Here is an 18,168-nt window from a genome sequence, read left to right on the forward strand (position 1 = left end):
ACACGTACCCAATCAAACTTCAATAATGGTAACAATTAACGCACAATATTGTTCTTGAATGCAAAGGACAGCACACACATATACCCCTCCCCCTCCCCCCCCCCCGCCGCCCCCAGCACCCCGAACATTACAAACATACCCCCGCCGCCCCCCCCCCCTCCCCCGCCAATATATGACGGCTTAATGGCACCAAAATAAGATAAATATAATTTCACATGAAAATTTAAATGTACATGAGAAAATTGCAAATATCACTGAAAATTACCATTCTCTTCCCCATTTGTTTATTTTTCAATTTTTGCTTTAACATTCCGTCTGGTATCGATCCAGAACTGAAATGTGATCATTGTAATTGTCAGGTGATCATGTTTAATAATGGTATTGGCGTGAGCACGCTGAGGTCAAAACTTACAATGAGTAATTAACAATATTGCTATTTCATATGTTACATGCATTTCCATTGGTCAATTGGGCAAAACTGAGCTCAGTGCAAAAGTGATATCGACGACATTTCCGTCGATATCAGTTTTGATATCGACGACCTCTTTATTGCTTCCCCACTTCAAAAACAAAAACACCTAAATTTAAAAACAAACAAGTATATATGAAAATGTAGGTAATGATCCCAGAATGTAGTTGAGCAAGTGACTAAAGACTTTTTGAAAGAAAAGACATTTTGAAATTCTGAAAAGTACAAGAAAAGAGTGAACAAAAAGAAATAATAATCAGAGGGAGGAATATGGAACAGCCAAAACTGAGACAAACACTTTTGTAATTTCTTTACAGTAAATACAAAATGTCCAGAGAATTAGCAATATTTCTAACATTGAGATGATTGACTGACTGTGTGATGATATCTTCTGCTATTGGTCTGTTTCGACAGTGATATCAAAATCTCGACCTCCGGTCTCGATTTTGATATCACTGTCTCAACAGACCATAGCAGAAGATATCATCACACAGTCCGTCAATATTGGGTACTGTCGGTTAACAGTGGGGCAGTAGATGACACAGAACACATGACAATGAATATGTTAGCGTGTCTGATTGCCTCAGACCTGTGGGCGTCGGATAGGAGCTTTCTTCATGTTTGACACCTACCAAACCTCAACAACTCAGGTGCTTTCTGTGCAGAATAACTTTATTAAATATATATATTTTGTTTAGCGGCATTGGTGTCGTAACAGGTACGTATCTCCTTTGAAAATCTGTGAAATTGATCCTGCCAAATAAAATAAAAAAAAAATAAAAAAAAAGAAATGGAAAACAAATAAATAAATCCCTTTTTGCACAGAAAGCAGCAGAGTTGTTGCGTTTTGGTATGTGTGCAAAGTGGAAGGGTGCTGCTATTCAATGTAAAAGCCTAGACTGATCTTTCGTTCTCTCTGTATGTTTCTAGAGAATGGTAATTTCATTTCTCGGCGGTGAACAGTGATCGTTTTCCATTGGAGATTATCTTTGAAAAGGATAACAAAAGAAAGGTACAAGCAGTTTCAATTAACAGCGCCTCAACAGTTGACACAGCCATTGATCCCGGGTGATTAACCCGAATAACGAAGACAAGACAATGGACAAGACAGAACATGCAACGACTTTTAACTTGGTCATTATGGTATTAGTGGCTAATGAGATTGTGGTGTCGCGTCACTTTCATGGGAATTAACTTCGTTTAAAAAAACCCACACAAACAAACAAGAAAATTTCGTCTATTTTGGAAGCTATACATTTCGAAGATAACTCACAGCATCAGCTACCATCGATTTGTGTGTGTGTGTGTGTGTGTGTGTGTGTGTGTGTGTGTGTGTGTGTGTGTGTGTGTGTGTGTGTGTGTGTGTGTGTGTGTGTGTGTGTGTGTGTGTGTGTGTGTGTGTGTGTGTCGTGTTCGTCTACTTTAAAGGCCGACAGGTCGAAGTTCTTATGAATGTCTCGTTCTGTCTACAAGTAAACGTTCCATAAACTTATTTTTCTTGAATCTTTAATTCTTGATTTTGTAAGGTTAGCAGTCTATATGTTTCGGATCTGTACACTTTGTTTCTTTCGTTCTCTCTGTATGTTTCTAGATGTGTTTCTTTCGTTCTCTCTGTATGTTTCTAGATGTGTTTCTTTCGTTCTCTCTGTATGTTTCTAGATGTGTTTCTTTCGGAAATTTAATTTTGATCATAATTTTTATATTTTAATTCTCAGAGCTTGTTTTTAATCCAAATATAACATATGTATATGTTTTTGGAATCAGGAAATGATGTAGAATAAGATGAACGTAAATTTGGATCGTTTTATATAAAAACAATATTTATTACAATTTTCAGATTTTTAATGACCAAAGTCATAAATGAATTTTTAAGCCACCAAGCTGAAATGCAATACCGAAGTCCGGCCTTCGTCAAAGATTGCTTTACAAAAATTTCAATCAATTTGATTAAAAAATGAGGGTGTGACAGTGCCGCCTCAACTTTTACAAAAAGCCGGATATGACGTCATCAAAAGTATTTATCGAAAAACAGAAAAAAATATCAGGGGATACCATTCCCAGGAACTCACATGTCAAATTTCATAAAGATCGGTTCAGTAGTTTGGTCTGAATCGCTCTACACACACACACACGCACAGACAGACACACAGACACAGACACAGACACAGACACACACACACACACACACACACGCACAGACAGACAGACAGACAGACAGACACACAGACAGACAGACACACACACACACACACACACACACACATACACATACACCACGACCCTCGTCTCGATTCCCCCTCTATGTTAAAACATTTAGTCAAAACTTGAATAAATGTAAAAAGCATCCAAACAACCACAAAATCCAACAAAAACACATACAAACAAACAAACACAAACAGTAAATGCAGTGGTAAAGTTACCTTGATCATACACAGCACAGCGCCAGTGATGATAAAGCTGTAAGTTATCAGCTCGCAAGCACAAAAAGAGCGGCCACCAAGAACTCGGCCTTTTTCTTTGCCACGGGCTACACAACCAGCTTTAAAAGTATGTATCCAGATTGTGTCACTCGTTCACTATAACAGTGTATTATAACTCTTCCACTATCTGACAAAAACTGTCTATTCCCACGGACAGAGTGGAGTAAATTCTCATCCATTTTCTGACAAAAACATATTCTTTCTAGGACACATCAAAGTAAATTACCATCCATTTTCTGACAAAGACATATCGTTTCTAGGACAGCGCTGAGTAAATTCTCACACATTTTCATATGGACAGAGTATAGAGTAAGATCTCTTTCATTTTCTGACGAAAACATGATGTTTCCACGAGTAGAGTACATTCTCATCAATTTTCGAACGAATACATACTACATCCACGAAGAGAGAATAATAATTTTTCATCCATATTCTGAAGAAAACGCACTATTTCCATGACCAGAGCAGAGTAAATTCTCATCCATTTTCTGACGAAAACAAACACTTTCACTGATAGCGTACAGTACATTTTCGTCCATTTTTCTTTAGAAAATATGATCTCCAAAGACTTTAACTACAGACCGACTGGTGAAGTATTCGTTCTGCTTGTTTGTGTTGTTTCAATTGACCATTAACCCCTTCACTGCCACAGTGGTAGTAACTTATCCGAACGGTCTATGGGAAAGAACTGTGTTTAGAACCCCTACAGTGGGTACCTCCCATTTAGTTTTCAGAAATGTCCTGAAATGTTGTTGACACAAATCCCACGTATGAGATACGGTTATGGGCGTACGATAAACAGAAAATGACCACGTATTACATACGGGGTGGGCAGTGAAGGGGTTAAGGTAGGAAAGGCCTACAAGTTTGCCTCTCAGGTACAGTCCTCAATTTTCTGTTGAATGTATCAGCTCAGGGTAGTGATCCAAGCCATTTGACGCAGTTTATTTCGTCTGTATTCTACAAACAGTATATGTACATAATATTGCAGCCTACATTGTAATGTGTTCTCAAGCGCGTTGCACAGATACAGTGCAGAACGCACACTCCACCATTTTCTGGCGAATACATCAGCTCCCAATAGTAATTCAAGCCACTTGACACAGCATTTTGTTTGTTCTGTATTCCGCAGACTGTAGCGCGGGCCTACCGTATTGTCTCGAGCGTGTTTCCATGCCCAGGCACAGTGCAGAACCAGGGCTCCCCATAGCGCGCGTCCCTGCGTCCTATACGCACTAGAAGCCGAAAACACGTACTAGAAATATAATGTATGGAAGGGGTCCCTTGACGCACTAGATTTTAAAGGAGCGGGTCCTAGGACGCACTAAATTTTCTTTATCGTGCGTACCGTATAGGTATCATTTTCAGACTGCAATCGACACTTAGCAGTAGGCCTACACTATACGTGACCACAACGTTTTATAAGTACACTGGGACTTCTCGGCTTTTGGACCCGTGGGACCCTCTAAAATACTGCAGTGGGGGTCCATGGACCCTCTAAAATACTGCAGTGGGGGTCCATGGAACCTCTAACATTTAAAAGTGGGGGTCCCGGGACGCACTATGAGGGGCGTCCGTGGGGAGCCCTGAGAACATACACACTTGCATTTTCTAACATCAGTTCCAAACAGCAAGTCCGGTGCACAACTCTGTACTCTAAAAGACTGTGTGTCATGTCTACAGAGTTGTCTCACGCATTTCCCGCCCATACCCAGGTACAGTGTAAAACGCAAACTCTTTTATTTTGTGACGAGTGCATCAGCAGCCGTACCCACAGTAGACATAACTCTGTCTTAATCAAATACGACACCGACCAAAAAAACTTCCAGTCCTTCGTGATGTTTTCCACTGATTGTGTCACGTCAAAACGACTAACCTGATTGTATTATAGTGAAGTAACGTAAACGTTGTGTCAATTCAACGTACACTGGGCACAACAAGTTAAGACATTTTTTCAGAGGTGTGGCCAACATCTTAAACAGCAGTGTTTCGAGACAAAATGCATAATATGCCCTGTGTAGCTATACCCCAAATAAACTCACTGATGTAAAAAAAAGAAAAAGAAAAAGAAACAAGAAGGAAAATATATATCTCAGTTTTGTTCGCCGTTTTGACCGTTCAACGAGAATCATACCGCCAAAAAACCCAGTTTTGATGGTAGGCATGTGACGTCATGTCCAAATAGTGTTCAAATCAAATAAACCCATTTTTGAATGTGTGTTTCTTACCGAAACACTTGTGATTAACATTTGGACCGTACCTCTGAAATACATCTTCAACTCTGTGTGCGCAGTATTTTCTGAAGTCTTGACACGAAAGATGTCCCGGAATCAACGTGAAGTCAGTGACCAAAATTGACGGGTGCAGTGGCGTAGTGGTAAGAAATCGGCCTCCTAATCGGAAGGTCGTGAATTCAAATCCCGGCTGCTGCCGCCTCGTGGGTTCAGGGTAGAGATTTTTCCGATCTGCCAGGTCAACTTATGTGCAGACCTGCGACTGCCTATTCCCCTTTGGTGTGTACACGCAAGCACAAGACCAAGTGCGCAGGGAAAAGATCCTGTAATCCATGTCAGAGTTCTGTGGGTTATAGAAACACGAAAATAGCCAGCATGCTTCCTCCGAAAGCGTCGTATGGCTGCCTAAATAGCGGGGTCATACACGTAAGAATCCACTCGTGCGAAAACATAAGTGTACGTGGGAGTGTTAGCCCATGAACGCAGAAGAAGAAGGAAAAAGTGTGACCAAGACACATCCCTAACGGAATAGTCACTTGCAGGGTCACCGCTAGACTGTGCATGGCTTGGTTTCTTGTATTTTTAACGCCATTATTCGGATTATGACGTCCTCTCGAACTTTGTTTCGCGTTTGACGTCAGAGGTTATACTTTGGAAGAGACGGCTTGGTTTGTTTAATTGGTGTCGTTCGCCTTTAAGCAAGTAACTGAGTTAGTCAATTTCGTCGATTACCGACACTTGCTAACAGTAGTCCATGTTCCATCCTTTTTTTCTTACGAATGCATCATCACATCCGTTTCAGATTATGAACTTCGAGTAATGTTCGGTGTGAACTTCCCAAAGAAGGGGATTTTCTCTGGCAAACTCTTACACTGACACCCGAGGTACAACTGCCAGTATGGTGACTTTCACTTTCGGGAAAACTTATGCCAGATACCGACATGGCAACTTGACAAGCAATCTAGCCCAGAGCGCAGTGCGGACCCCCCCCCATACAGAGGGGGGAACCCCTACATACAGGGGGGGGGGACCCACATACAGAGGGGGGAACCCCTACATACAGGGGGGGAAACCCACATACAGAGGGGGTCTGTCGTTTTCTGTAGCGTTATGCTGTAACAGGTCACGGTTATGAGTGTGGTAGTAACAGGATATTCTGACTCCTGCGATCTCTCAGAGCTTGTCCATGCTGATTCTTAGCATCAGTCAGTTTGAAAATGTCATGAACACAAACAGAACAGTTGCGTCAAACCCAAACCAGCTTAGGTCGTGTTGAACCTGTTTGAGTCTCTGACCTTGTCATTGCTGATTCTTAGCATCAGTCATGGCTCGAGTTTGACAATTTAATTAACACAAACAGAACAGTTCTGTCACACCCAAACCAGCTCAGGTTGTGCTGAGCCTCTTCGAGTCGGTACGGAATCTCGCTGCCTGATTTAACCCTTCATGTTCAATACTATGTTTGAATTCTGGTTTTGTGTGCTTCCGGCCCAAACAGTGAACATGTTTCAGGCCTTAGATACCCGTTCCACTTGCTGGTAAAAAAAAAAAAACCCAGAACATTTCCAAGCCAGCTTGCAAGCACACTCACTGCCCTTTGCGGCAGTCAGATCTATACTCTGCGAAATTCGTTCACGAGATCTGGGCCTAAACCGGTTTGGGAATAGTTTCACAGACCGGACGTCGAATGCAGTCAATCGCTTGCCATAGCGGAACTGGCCAGTATCCTGCCCAAATCAGGAAACCGGCACAGGTGAACGCTGTACCCGTTTCCCTTTCATTCTTAGTCAGATCTGAGACGTCTCGGTTCGATCACCGCCGGGGGCCCGGGGCGGAAAGAGCTTGCGAGCCTCGTCTCGGCAGAAGTTGTAGCGTAGAGCGGCGTGCCGATACTGGTTGTGGTTCCGCCGCATCACGTGGTGTTGGTGGCTGTCTTCGGAGTAGTAATCCGAGTAGTAGTCCTTTGGGGGCTTGCTCATACACCGCGAGGGGAGAAAGGAGAACAGCTGGCGGAATTCCCGCTTGAACTTGGCCTGCAATGGGACCAAATGGGTATTCTGGTTATGGTTACTTTTGTGTGTTGGAGAGAGAGAGAGAGAGAGAGAGAGAGAGAGAGAGAGAGAGAGAGAGAGAGAGAGAGAGAGAGAGAGAGAGAGAGAGAGAGAGAGATCGAAGCACGTACTTGAGAACAAAGAAAGAAAGAAGGAAAGAAACAAACAAACTAGCAAACTCATTCTGTGACAATTCATATCTCTGATCTTCATGGCAAAGCCCTTCTACTGACGGCGAAAAGTCAACAACAAAAAGTTAGCGAGGCAATTTCGCCCAAAAGTTGGCCATGTGAAAAGTCCGCCGGATTTTCCAACGACCGTCGGACGACTCGAAACCCCTTCAGTGTTGAATGGAAGTTTTTTTTTCTTAAGAAGAGTGTATACGCGCTATTCCATTGGCTCGCTTTACTGTGCCTCCGAGCGAAAGACGACGGAAGTCGCCTGAAAACCGCCAAGCCACTAATACTGTGCATATAAAGTTATATCACTTTCCAGCGATTTTTTTCTCTAAAAAAAACCCCCCACCTTAAACAATCAAAGAAACAAAAACGTTTCAGGGGCGGATCACATCATTTTCAAGAATAAGCAAGTAAAGAAAACTACTGCTACATGATTATAATAAAATGAAAGTAAGAACATATCATCAATTTACATACAATACATTGCTTAAATGAAAAATGTAAGTTCATTTGACATGAAGCTGTAAATGCCATGCCCAAATAATAATACATTGTTAAAAAGCATCGGTTGTTGGTTTTAACAACCATTCTAGCGACAACAGATGTTTATTTAGACTTCATGAGATAAGACGTATATCTGGTCTTAAAAACGTTTGCGCTGCTAGTTTGCCGTAGGATTGTCGGAAGAGTGTTCCAGAGACTGCTACCTGAATAGACTAAACTAGATTTGAATAGGTCAATCCTAGGCAGAGGCATGTTCAGTCTCATCAATTGGCGTGAATTTGGAAAATATGGTTTGAGGTACACATCCATGAATAATTTTATGCATGAGGGTACCTTTATTATAACTTAGCCTTGCCTTCAGAGGAAGAATGCCTAAGTTCATGTAGTCTAACTCAGATAGGGTTGTTTTCTTTAATAAGACTACTTTAAGCGCTCGTTTATGTAATCTAATTAGTGGTTTGAATGAATTTTCACTTGCCGAGTCCCACAAGGTAGACGCGTAATCAATAACAGACTGAATATGAGCATTAAAGAATAATTTCCTGGCTTCCAAATTCAGAAAGTGCTTGATTCTAGATAATAGATAAACCTTCTTGGACACTTGTTTAGACAGTTGTTCGATGTGATGTGACCAAGACACGTTGTTATCAATGGTCACTCCCAAAACTTTATGATGGTCGACTTTTTCAACAAGTTTATCATTAACCGTTAGATCGTGAAACATTGAGGTATGTTCTGGCGTTTTTGCCTAGTTGTTATTATCATGCTTTTTGTTTTTTTTGTCAGTCCATTCACTCAACTGGTTTAAAATTTCTTGCAGTGATTCTGATAAACGACTTAAATTGGTGTTATGGTTGTGTCATCTGCAAAAAGTTTTTAGGGGTCTTATTTTATTGTTTAGGCTAGGGGGTGGGGGGGGGGCGGAAACCCCGGAAACCTCCCGTGGATCCGCCCCTGCGTTTAGAAGAACGATCGAAGGTGGGTGGAAAGTCACCAATAAATGACCAGCGGAACAGTGGAAGTCATGACCTTAGCGAATCAAGTAACATACCGCCTAACACACGATCAATTAACATACGAACACAATGAATGCATGAAGAAAACAAATAAATCCATTCCAAAGGAAGGAAAGAACGGAGGAAGGAAGGAAGGCAAGCAAGAACTCCAGTAACGAACCAGCTTACACCAATTAAGGAAGGATGGAAATAAGGAAGGAAGTAGGGTAAGTGGGAAGGGTTGGGGGTGGGGGATTAATTAGTAAAAGGACGGGGAAATAAAAAGAGACGGAGAGGGAGGTGCACGGTGTGTGTGTGTGTGTGTGTGTGTGTGTGTGTGTGTGTGTGTGTGTGTGTGTGTGTGTGTGGAGGGGGGGCTTCTATTTTTTCATCCAGCACTATCTACACAAGTACTTGTGTATATAGCCTTTGCAAAGGCAGAATTCGTGCTGTTGGAAAGTATCATTTTCTACACAGCGAGAGAGAGAGAGAGAGAGAGAGAGAGAGAGAGAGAGAGAGAGAGAGAGAGAGAGAGAGAGAGAGAGAGAGACACACACACACACACACACACACACATACACACCAACACACTCGCACACACACACACTCGACAACATATACATGTTAACTTGGTCATCTCCAGAAAAAAAACCATAGGACCATACACCCCACTCCCGGAAGTATAGCCAATCAGCCGAATGGGCAAAAACGGTAATTACATTTGACCTGACACTCTCTCCCTGTAAGAAGCAACTGCCAAATTCCATTTGCTAAGTACACTCGTCTGTGATAGAGAGGCTTGCGGTGATTAACAACTTTTGCAACACTCCAGGGGATGATGATGACGGGTCGGCGGGGGGGGGGGGGGGGGGGGGGGGGGGTGGGGGGGGGGGGGGGGGGGGGGGGATGTGGAGCGGATTGTTACGGAAAAAAACTTGCCGACTGTACACTTTAAAGCGCCAGTTCCCGAAGCTTTCCTAAGAATGTCAGCGAGAGTTTAAAGGCACTGTCCGTACCACTTATACCATCACGTTCACCACGACAGAAACGTACAGGCTTTCGTAATTGAACAGCAGCACCCTTTCAATTGGACACGTGATAGCGGCGTGACAGCAATCTGTGCAGAGTTGGATTTTTATATGAACGATTTCTTCTGATTGGCATCAGGGATGAGGTGCACGAAGCGTAACTGGGTACCACCTAAAGGGATGGTACGCAGCCGCGGGGTCGGATGGTAGCACGCTAATTGCCCCCTGTACAATTGCCCCCCGGACAATTGCCCCCCGACAACTGCCCCCCTCCCCCGACAATTGTTCCCCCCCCTCCCCCGGACAACTGCCCCCCACCATGGGAGGACAATTGCCCCCCGATTTTTTTCTGAGCACTCATCGTGCAACTTTTTGCAAAAGCCATTCACTACAATAAGTGTGTGTGTGTGTGTGTGTGTGTGTGTGTGTGTGTGTGTGTGTGTGTGTGTGTGTGTGTGTGTGTGCTTGAGTGTATGCGTGTGTTTGTGAGTGCGTGCAAGCGTGTGTGTCTATGTGTGCGTTTGATTGAATGTGTTTTTGTGTGCGTTTGACATTTGTCATAATTTCAACCAATCAGACCCCGCAGCTTGTTCCCACCCAGTTGGGTGGAACCCAGTCTCGCTTCGTGCACCACAGCCCAAGGGCTTCCCAAACTGTGCGTCCCTAGAGCCTTTACGCACTAGAAGCCGAAAAGGCGTGCTAGAAATTCACGGTACCAAACGCGAAAAGAGCGGGTCCCAGGACGCACTACGTATCCTTTATAATGCGTTCCGTCGGCATTGTTTTTTTCAGGAAATGATGACTCTGATCTGCAGAGACGCACTTAATGGAGTTCATCTAACCGATATGACTATAATGTTTTTATAAAGGGTTCAGAAAACAATGGTCGGCATTACATTGACATGAGCGCTCTAGGGACCATGACCGACTGCGAGTGGAGTGCCCTCCGGCGCAAGCATTTAAACCTCCTAGTCTTCGGACCCCAGACGATACACTGAGGGGTCTTAGGACCCCAGACGATACACTGAGGGGTCTTAGGACCCCAGACGATACACTGAGGGGTCTTAGGACCCCAGACGATACACTGAGGGGTCTTAGGACCCACATACAGTTGGTTTAAACACAATTTTATTCACAATACATGACATGAAACAATTGACACAAAATACATGACATGAAACAATTGACACAAAATACATGACATGAAATAATTGACACAAAATACATGACATGAAACAATTGACACAAAATACATGACATGAAACAATTGACACAAAATACATGACATGAAACAATTGACACAAAATACATGACATGAAACAATTGACACAAAATACATGACATGAAACAATTGACACAAAATACATGACATGAAACAATTGACACAAAATACATGACATGAAACAATTGACACAAAATACATGACATGAAACAATTGACACAAAATACATGACATGAAACAATTGACACAAAATACATGACATGAAACAATTGACACAAAATACATGACATGAAACAATTGACACAAAATACATGACATGAAACAATTGACACAAAATACATGACATGAAACAATTGACACAAAATACATGACATGAAACAATTGACACAAAATACATGACATGAAACGATTGACACAAAATACATGACATGAAACGATTGACACCGGCACGGTTGGCCTAGTGGTAAGGCGTCCGCCCCGTGATCGGGAGGTCGTGGGTTCGAACCCCGGCCGGGTCATACCTAAGACTTTAAAATTGGCAATCTAGTGGCTGCTCCGCCTGGCGTCTGGCATTATGGGGTTAGTGCTAGGACTGGTTGGTCCGGTGTCAGAATAATGTGACTGGGTGAGACATGAAGCCTGTGCTGCGACTTCTGTCTTGTGTGTGGCGCACGTTATATGTCAAAGCAGCACCGCCCTGATATGGCCCTTCGTGGTCGGCTGGGCGTTAAGCAAACAAACAAACAATTGACAAAAATGCAGCTAGGACACGAACTCAAGCAAATGCTTATTTGACGTGATCATAACAATGCTAAGTTACACAAGTTTTCATGATGGTGGACAACACAATTATTAACCAGAAGAACAAAATGTAGGAGGGGGTATGGGGAACTAAATCAAAACAGGAGGATCTACAGAGAAAAAATAAAAGAAAGAAAAAGTTACAAACAGTTATGGGTCCCGGGACCCACTAGGTTGAACGTCCGAGGGGAGCCCTGTACGCTAATGTCAGTTACCGCGTTTATTCATAAGGCCAAAAAAAGGTCTGTGTACGGTAACATAGGGTGAAAAAATAGGGTCGGTAGGTCGGCTTTTTTATTTATTTTTTATTTTTAATTTTTTTTTTCCATTTTTTTTCTCCCCTCTCTATGATGTTTCACAGTTCATTTCTTCTCATCAATCCCTGTTTTTGCCCAACATAACTATAAACAGTACTTTGAGCTTACCTCCCTTCTGTCGTCTGCTGTTTGAGCGCAAACAGCTCTATTTTGGATGCGTTTTTTTTTTCAGACGATCCAAAAAAAAGATTAGGGTCGGGCCTAAAAACTAGGGTCGGTCGGGTTACCGTAAACAGACCTTTTTTTTTTTTGGCCTAACATATGTCTGCTCTGCATAGAACGCAGCCAGCCCTGCGACGATGAACAGAATCGCTTACACAAGAAGCAATCTATTTTTAAGAGAAAAGGAAAGGTCGTTTCGATAAAAAAAACAAAAAACAGAACAATTTCTTTTTAAAACTTTTGCATTAATCGCTCTGGTTGTTGTTGACTTTATTTGTCTTCAGGCATACACGAAGGCAAAGAACATGTTCTGCATTCGGAGGGTAACGTATCTGACAAGTATAGTATATTTGAACCGTAATTCGAACGTTTCCCAAAATCCTGTCCTACAACTTCAAATCAAAGTAATTGCGGGAAATACTGGTGGTAGCAATTGAGTCCAAATTGTTGTTTGTGTTATTCAATACAGACACACAGTTCGCGTTAAAAAAACGGATCGGAAAACATGGGGTAAGACCATCCCTCTACCCTGACACTGACCAACACATCAACACCGTGACTGCTTCTTTCACAGAGGGTGATTTTTTCTATTTTGATAAACGAAATTTCCGGGATTGACACCAGTCGTGAGTGAAAAAATAATTCCTCAAAAATTCCCATTCTGCACAGGATTTCACCAGGCTGTTAATTCTTGGTGTGTGTGCAAGTGGAAGCTGCTTTTATGCCATGTAAAAGCGTGGGATTATCTGAGGGACAAACACGATCCTTTAATAGGAAGGACGGTCGCTTTAAGGTACTTGACGTTATTGACATGTTGCTGCTTTTTTACGACGTGGCCTAGGGAAAATTATTGATGGTAACCGTCGAAGTTTCACGAGTTGGTCACTTAACAGAAGTATGTCCGATAAACATTCAAGATTTACTCGATTCTGTGCTCGATAAGCATCCACGATTAATGACATTCTAATCGTTCACTGTCTGCATGCATAGAACGGTTGGAACCGAAATCGAATTCCTGGAGATTATGTAAATTGACTTCGTTGGGTGGAATTTCTACTCAGATACGAACAGCATATTCCCTACATTTCTCTCAGCTCACCCGACCCCCCCCCCCCCCTACCCCCGGCCATCCCCCCTCCCCACCTCCACACACACACACGCCCCGCCCTCTATGCTCACTTCTCATGTACAAGAAAGTAAACTCATTAGCTATAGTTTTTGATCCATGAAATTTCGTTGTTTAGAACACACGGAATGACAATAGATTTATGGGTAAGATATTCTTTTGTCCTCCCCTCCCCCACAGAACGAGCAGTGCTATATGTAACCTTCCTTGTCTAAACTTTGTTCAGGCCGACAGATTGGCTAAATGTTTTGATTTCGCTTGACTGGACTCCTTTTATTATATTGGATTTTGAAACAAGCATCAGTTCATCTGTTTTTGAATCTCAAACCCAAACCCTTCAGAAGACTGATCGGTATGCATACAAGGGGCGGGGATGTAGCTCAGTCGGTAGCGCGCTGGATTTGTATCCAGTTGGCCGCTGTCAGCGTGAGTTCGTCCCCACGTTCGGCGAGAGATTTATTTCTCAGAGTGAACTTTGTGTGCAGACTCTCCTCGGTGTCCGAACACCCCCGTGTGTACACGCAAGCACAAGACCAAGTGCGCACGAAAAAGATCCTGTAATCCATGTCAGAGTTCGGTGGGTTATAGAAACACGAAAATACGCAGCATGCTTCCTCCGAAAACGGCGTATGGCTGCCTAAATGGCGGGGTAAAAAACGGTCATACACGTAAAATTCCACTCGTGCAAAAATCACGAGTGTACGTGGGAGTTTCAGCCCACGAACGCAGAAGAAGAAGAAGAAGGTATGCATACTCACGTTGAGGATGCCATAGATGAAGGGATTGTAGCAGGAGTTGCTCATGGCGAGCCAGTTGGAACAAAACCAGATGATGTTGATATATTTGTACCTGCACACCGAGGCAAAGGGTCACCTTGAAGGAGGAATTGCTTTTGAACATGTTGCGAACAAAGAAAATAAATACTGTTTACGCATGTACACACACACGCACGCAAGCACGCACGCACGGATGCACAGACACACATACACACACATAGGTGCAAACACACACACACACACACACACACACACACACACACACACACACGCGCGCGCGCACAAACACACCCTCCCTCTCTCTATCACACACACACACACACACACACACACACACACACACACACACACACACACACACACACACACACACAAACCACTTACATGTTGATGTTCTCATTGACTACAGACAGGAAGTTATAGGTCTGCAGGGGTAGCCAGCACAGCACGAAGAGACACACCACTATGATCATCATCTTCACCACCTGAAACACACACACAGTACACTTCAGTTCACTTTCACTTCAGTTCACTTCACACAATCCAATTGAACATGCACACCATAATATGTGACCCTCCACCACGAAATGAGTCGCATGTCACCTTGCGCGGTTCTGCGCTAGGCTTAATATAAGTCCGGGGAGTGTCTAGTAACAGTGTGAGGGTCACCTTAGTCACAGGCTTATAACTCAAACAGTTTTCGCTCTTTTCTAAAACGGTTTTCACCACTGGATAGAGCATAAAAAACTCGTTGGAAAAATGTAAAAATATGAAAATCATGCAAAGGTGACATGTGACTCATTCCGTGGTGGAGGGTCACATATAATCATCATCTTCATCAGCTGAAACAAAAGAAAATAATCAGTTAAGTTTATTTTCAGTTCAGGAATGAATTCAGTTCATTATAAACATCACTGTAATCATAACCCTCACCACCTGAAAACACACAAACAGTTTAGTTCAGTTCACTTTCATGAAGTTATTTGTGTGCAGTGGTAACAGCAATGAACGAAGAGACACACCGCTATAATCATCATCTTCACGACCTGCAACCAATAAAACTGTTTAATCTCAGTTCATTTTCAGTTCAACTCATTTTGATTTGAATACTTTTTCAGTTCAGGTCAGTTCAGTTCATTAGACATACAACTTAAATTGGCACCATCTGAAACACAAAAACATTTTCACTTCTGTTTATATCCAGTTCACCTCACTCTCAGTTCAGGTCAATTGAGTTCATTAGACACAGCTATAATCATTATCATATGAACCACGTGAAACGAACACACAATTAATTTAAGTTCATGACAATTCAGTTTATAATACTCCTCTATAATACTCCTCAGTTTATAATCCTCCGCTATAATACTCCTCTTCACCAGCTGAAAAACAAAACACTTCATTTTCAGTTTATTTTCAGTTGGGTCAAGTCAGATCAGTAGAAACACACACAAAAATTCATTTGAGTTCATGACAATTCAGTTCATTAGACACCGCTATAATAATCATCTTCACCAGGTGAAAAACAAAACACTTCATTTTCAGTTTATTTTCAGTTGGGTCATGTCAGATCGGTAGACACCACGATAATCACCTTTTTCATCGCCTGAAACACAAAAACAGTTAAGTGCAGTTCATTTTTTTTTTAATTAACTTTCGGGAGGAAACGAGCACGCACCAGCGAACTGACAGCGAGGCACAGTCATGCCGCATTTATTTTCTTATCACTTACATTAAAATGTAATTATAAAACTCTACAGTGAAAGATCATAACAATGACAGCATTGACAAGGGAGATGACTCTGAAACGCCTCCTATCAGCACGCAACACTTCCACACCCACAGTGCAGAAGTTCGCACCAAACGACATCAAGCAAAAACTGTGTCGCAAGAAAAAAGCACAAAATCAGAACAGCACTGCATGAACCGTTGTTCTTAAAAACAAAATAGAAATAGCACACACACACACACACACACACACACACACACACACACACACACACGTACACACACATAACAAAGTAATGTCTTTGCAATTCAGAACACGCCTGCGGTGTTTTACGCGTGATCCCGAGATGACAAGTATTCCCACTTCTCATTTTCTTAAATGGAACAGGCTCCAACTCTACCCACAACACCTTTTCAATCATATTTTGCATCCACAGAAATGGAAGCCGTTTTTAAACTCAAAATAGATTTTTATTTATCAATCATAATAAAGAAGAACTCCTTGTTTTGGAAAATGCATTCAAATTTTTATAGCAACTTCTGCGAAGACATCGGAGATAATAGTTTGATTGCTTGCTTATTTTTATCTCTGTGTGTGTGTGTGTGTGTGTGTGTGTGTGTGTGTGTGTGTGTGTGTGTGTGTGTGTGTGTGTGTGTGTGTGTGTGTGCGCGCGCGTGCGTGCGTTCGTGCGTGCGTGCGTGCGTATGTGTGTGTGCGTGTATGTGTGTATGTGTGTGTGTGTGTGTGTGTGTGTGTGTGTGTGTGTGTGTGTGCGCGCGCGCGGCGTGCGAACGCAAGAGTGCGTTTACTTCTAAGCCTTTAAAGATTAAAATGGTGTCTACTGATCTGACTTGACATGAACTGAAAACAATAGATTCGCCTGCGTATATAAGTTGATAGACATCGAGTACCTAATTTCAATTTAAAATAGCATATATATGCAGCTAAGTTTGGTATAATTCATATTTTGGCGTAAATTAAAGAGTCCATTATCTTTACAATTCAAAGCTTTTTTGGCATGAATTGCTTTTTGAAAAATCTCTCTAAATATTTTCAGTTGAAGAGGACTTTGCTTTCAGCCTATGGCTCCAAGAAGACATCACACAAGCGCCATGATAATCTGCTTATTCAAAACTTGTACGGTCACAGTAAAACACGAAGAAACAAGAAATTCCTCCGATAGGAACTACACCCCCGTCAAAGGGAAATAACCTTCTCAGTTGGTGGCAGTGAGAATGGTTATTTCCCTTTGACCAACGGGGGTGTCCGTCTATACCAGGCCTTGTATAATTTTAATCCACCAATAACTCCCTAACCGTGTGTTTGGCTGGTCCCAATTTTTGTAAGGACCGTCTCAGGAATGTATAGAACCTGTTCACCAAGTTTGGTGACGATCGGTCCGTTCATTCTTGAGATCTATATGCGAACACAAACACATCGAGTGAAACCTATACACACCCCTTTTCCGGGGGTGTAACAAGTGGGTCATGCACTCAAAGGCGGTTTCACGTTATGGTCCCCTCCAGATCAGTTGCTCTTAGATTGTCAGAATCGGTTGCTCTTATGTTCTCGCTCCAGAACACTACAAAGCAATGCAGTTCCAGATCTTGTATTTGTCACGATATTCAAATTGAATATCGTTTTGTGTAAACCAACGCAGTGGACATGAATGTTTAGCATAGTTCATCGTGTGACAATGTTTGAGAGAACATTTCAACTCTTATTAATATTCATAAAGCGAGGTTAGTGATTGGCTGCAGCGAGGTCACGCGTGTTCTTTGATTGACAGGCGGAGAGGTGCACTCCGACAATGCAGAATGTAGGTCTGTCGGAAGCAACCAAGGCGAAAAGCGTGGGCGAGGTTTAGCTATAGGGTTAAAGGGAAAGGAAAGGAAAAGGAATAAATAGTGTTCATTATTGTGGGTGCAGAGCGCAGGGCAACAGTGTCAGGATGGCCCCAAGGGGGGAAGGGAATGGGGGACAATTCGCAGCGAGCGGCCATCAGCACGGGACCCTGCAGGCATGGGACGATTCCATAAAGCCGCTAAAGTGTCCCACTGCCCTCCAGCTATTATGCCATTAGGAGCTGTGCTCA

At 42.6% G+C, this 18,168-nt stretch overlaps 1 protein-coding gene across 1 annotated transcript in view; it reads right to left on the bottom strand.

Annotated features, from left to right (window-relative positions):
• Positions 1-6,216: 6,216 nt before the first annotated feature.
• LOC138948455 (substance-P receptor-like) overlaps positions 6,217-18,168 on the bottom strand; it is a 79,970-nt gene continuing 68,018 nt past the window's right edge. The window contains exons 2-4 of the mRNA XM_070320004.1: positions 14,729-14,829; positions 14,327-14,417; positions 6,217-7,216 (exon numbers count right to left, since the gene is read on the bottom strand). Coding sequence (XP_070176105.1) covers positions 6,971-7,216; positions 14,327-14,417; positions 14,729-14,829 — 438 coding nt within the window. The 3' untranslated portion in view covers positions 6,217-6,970. The remainder of the gene's footprint in view (positions 7,217-14,326; positions 14,418-14,728; positions 14,830-18,168) is intronic.

The sequence above is a fragment of the Littorina saxatilis genome, linkage group LG15, assembly GCF_037325665.1.
Source record: "Littorina saxatilis isolate snail1 linkage group LG15, US_GU_Lsax_2.0, whole genome shotgun sequence".
Lineage (NCBI taxonomy): Eukaryota > Metazoa > Mollusca > Gastropoda > Littorinimorpha > Littorinidae > Littorina > Littorina saxatilis.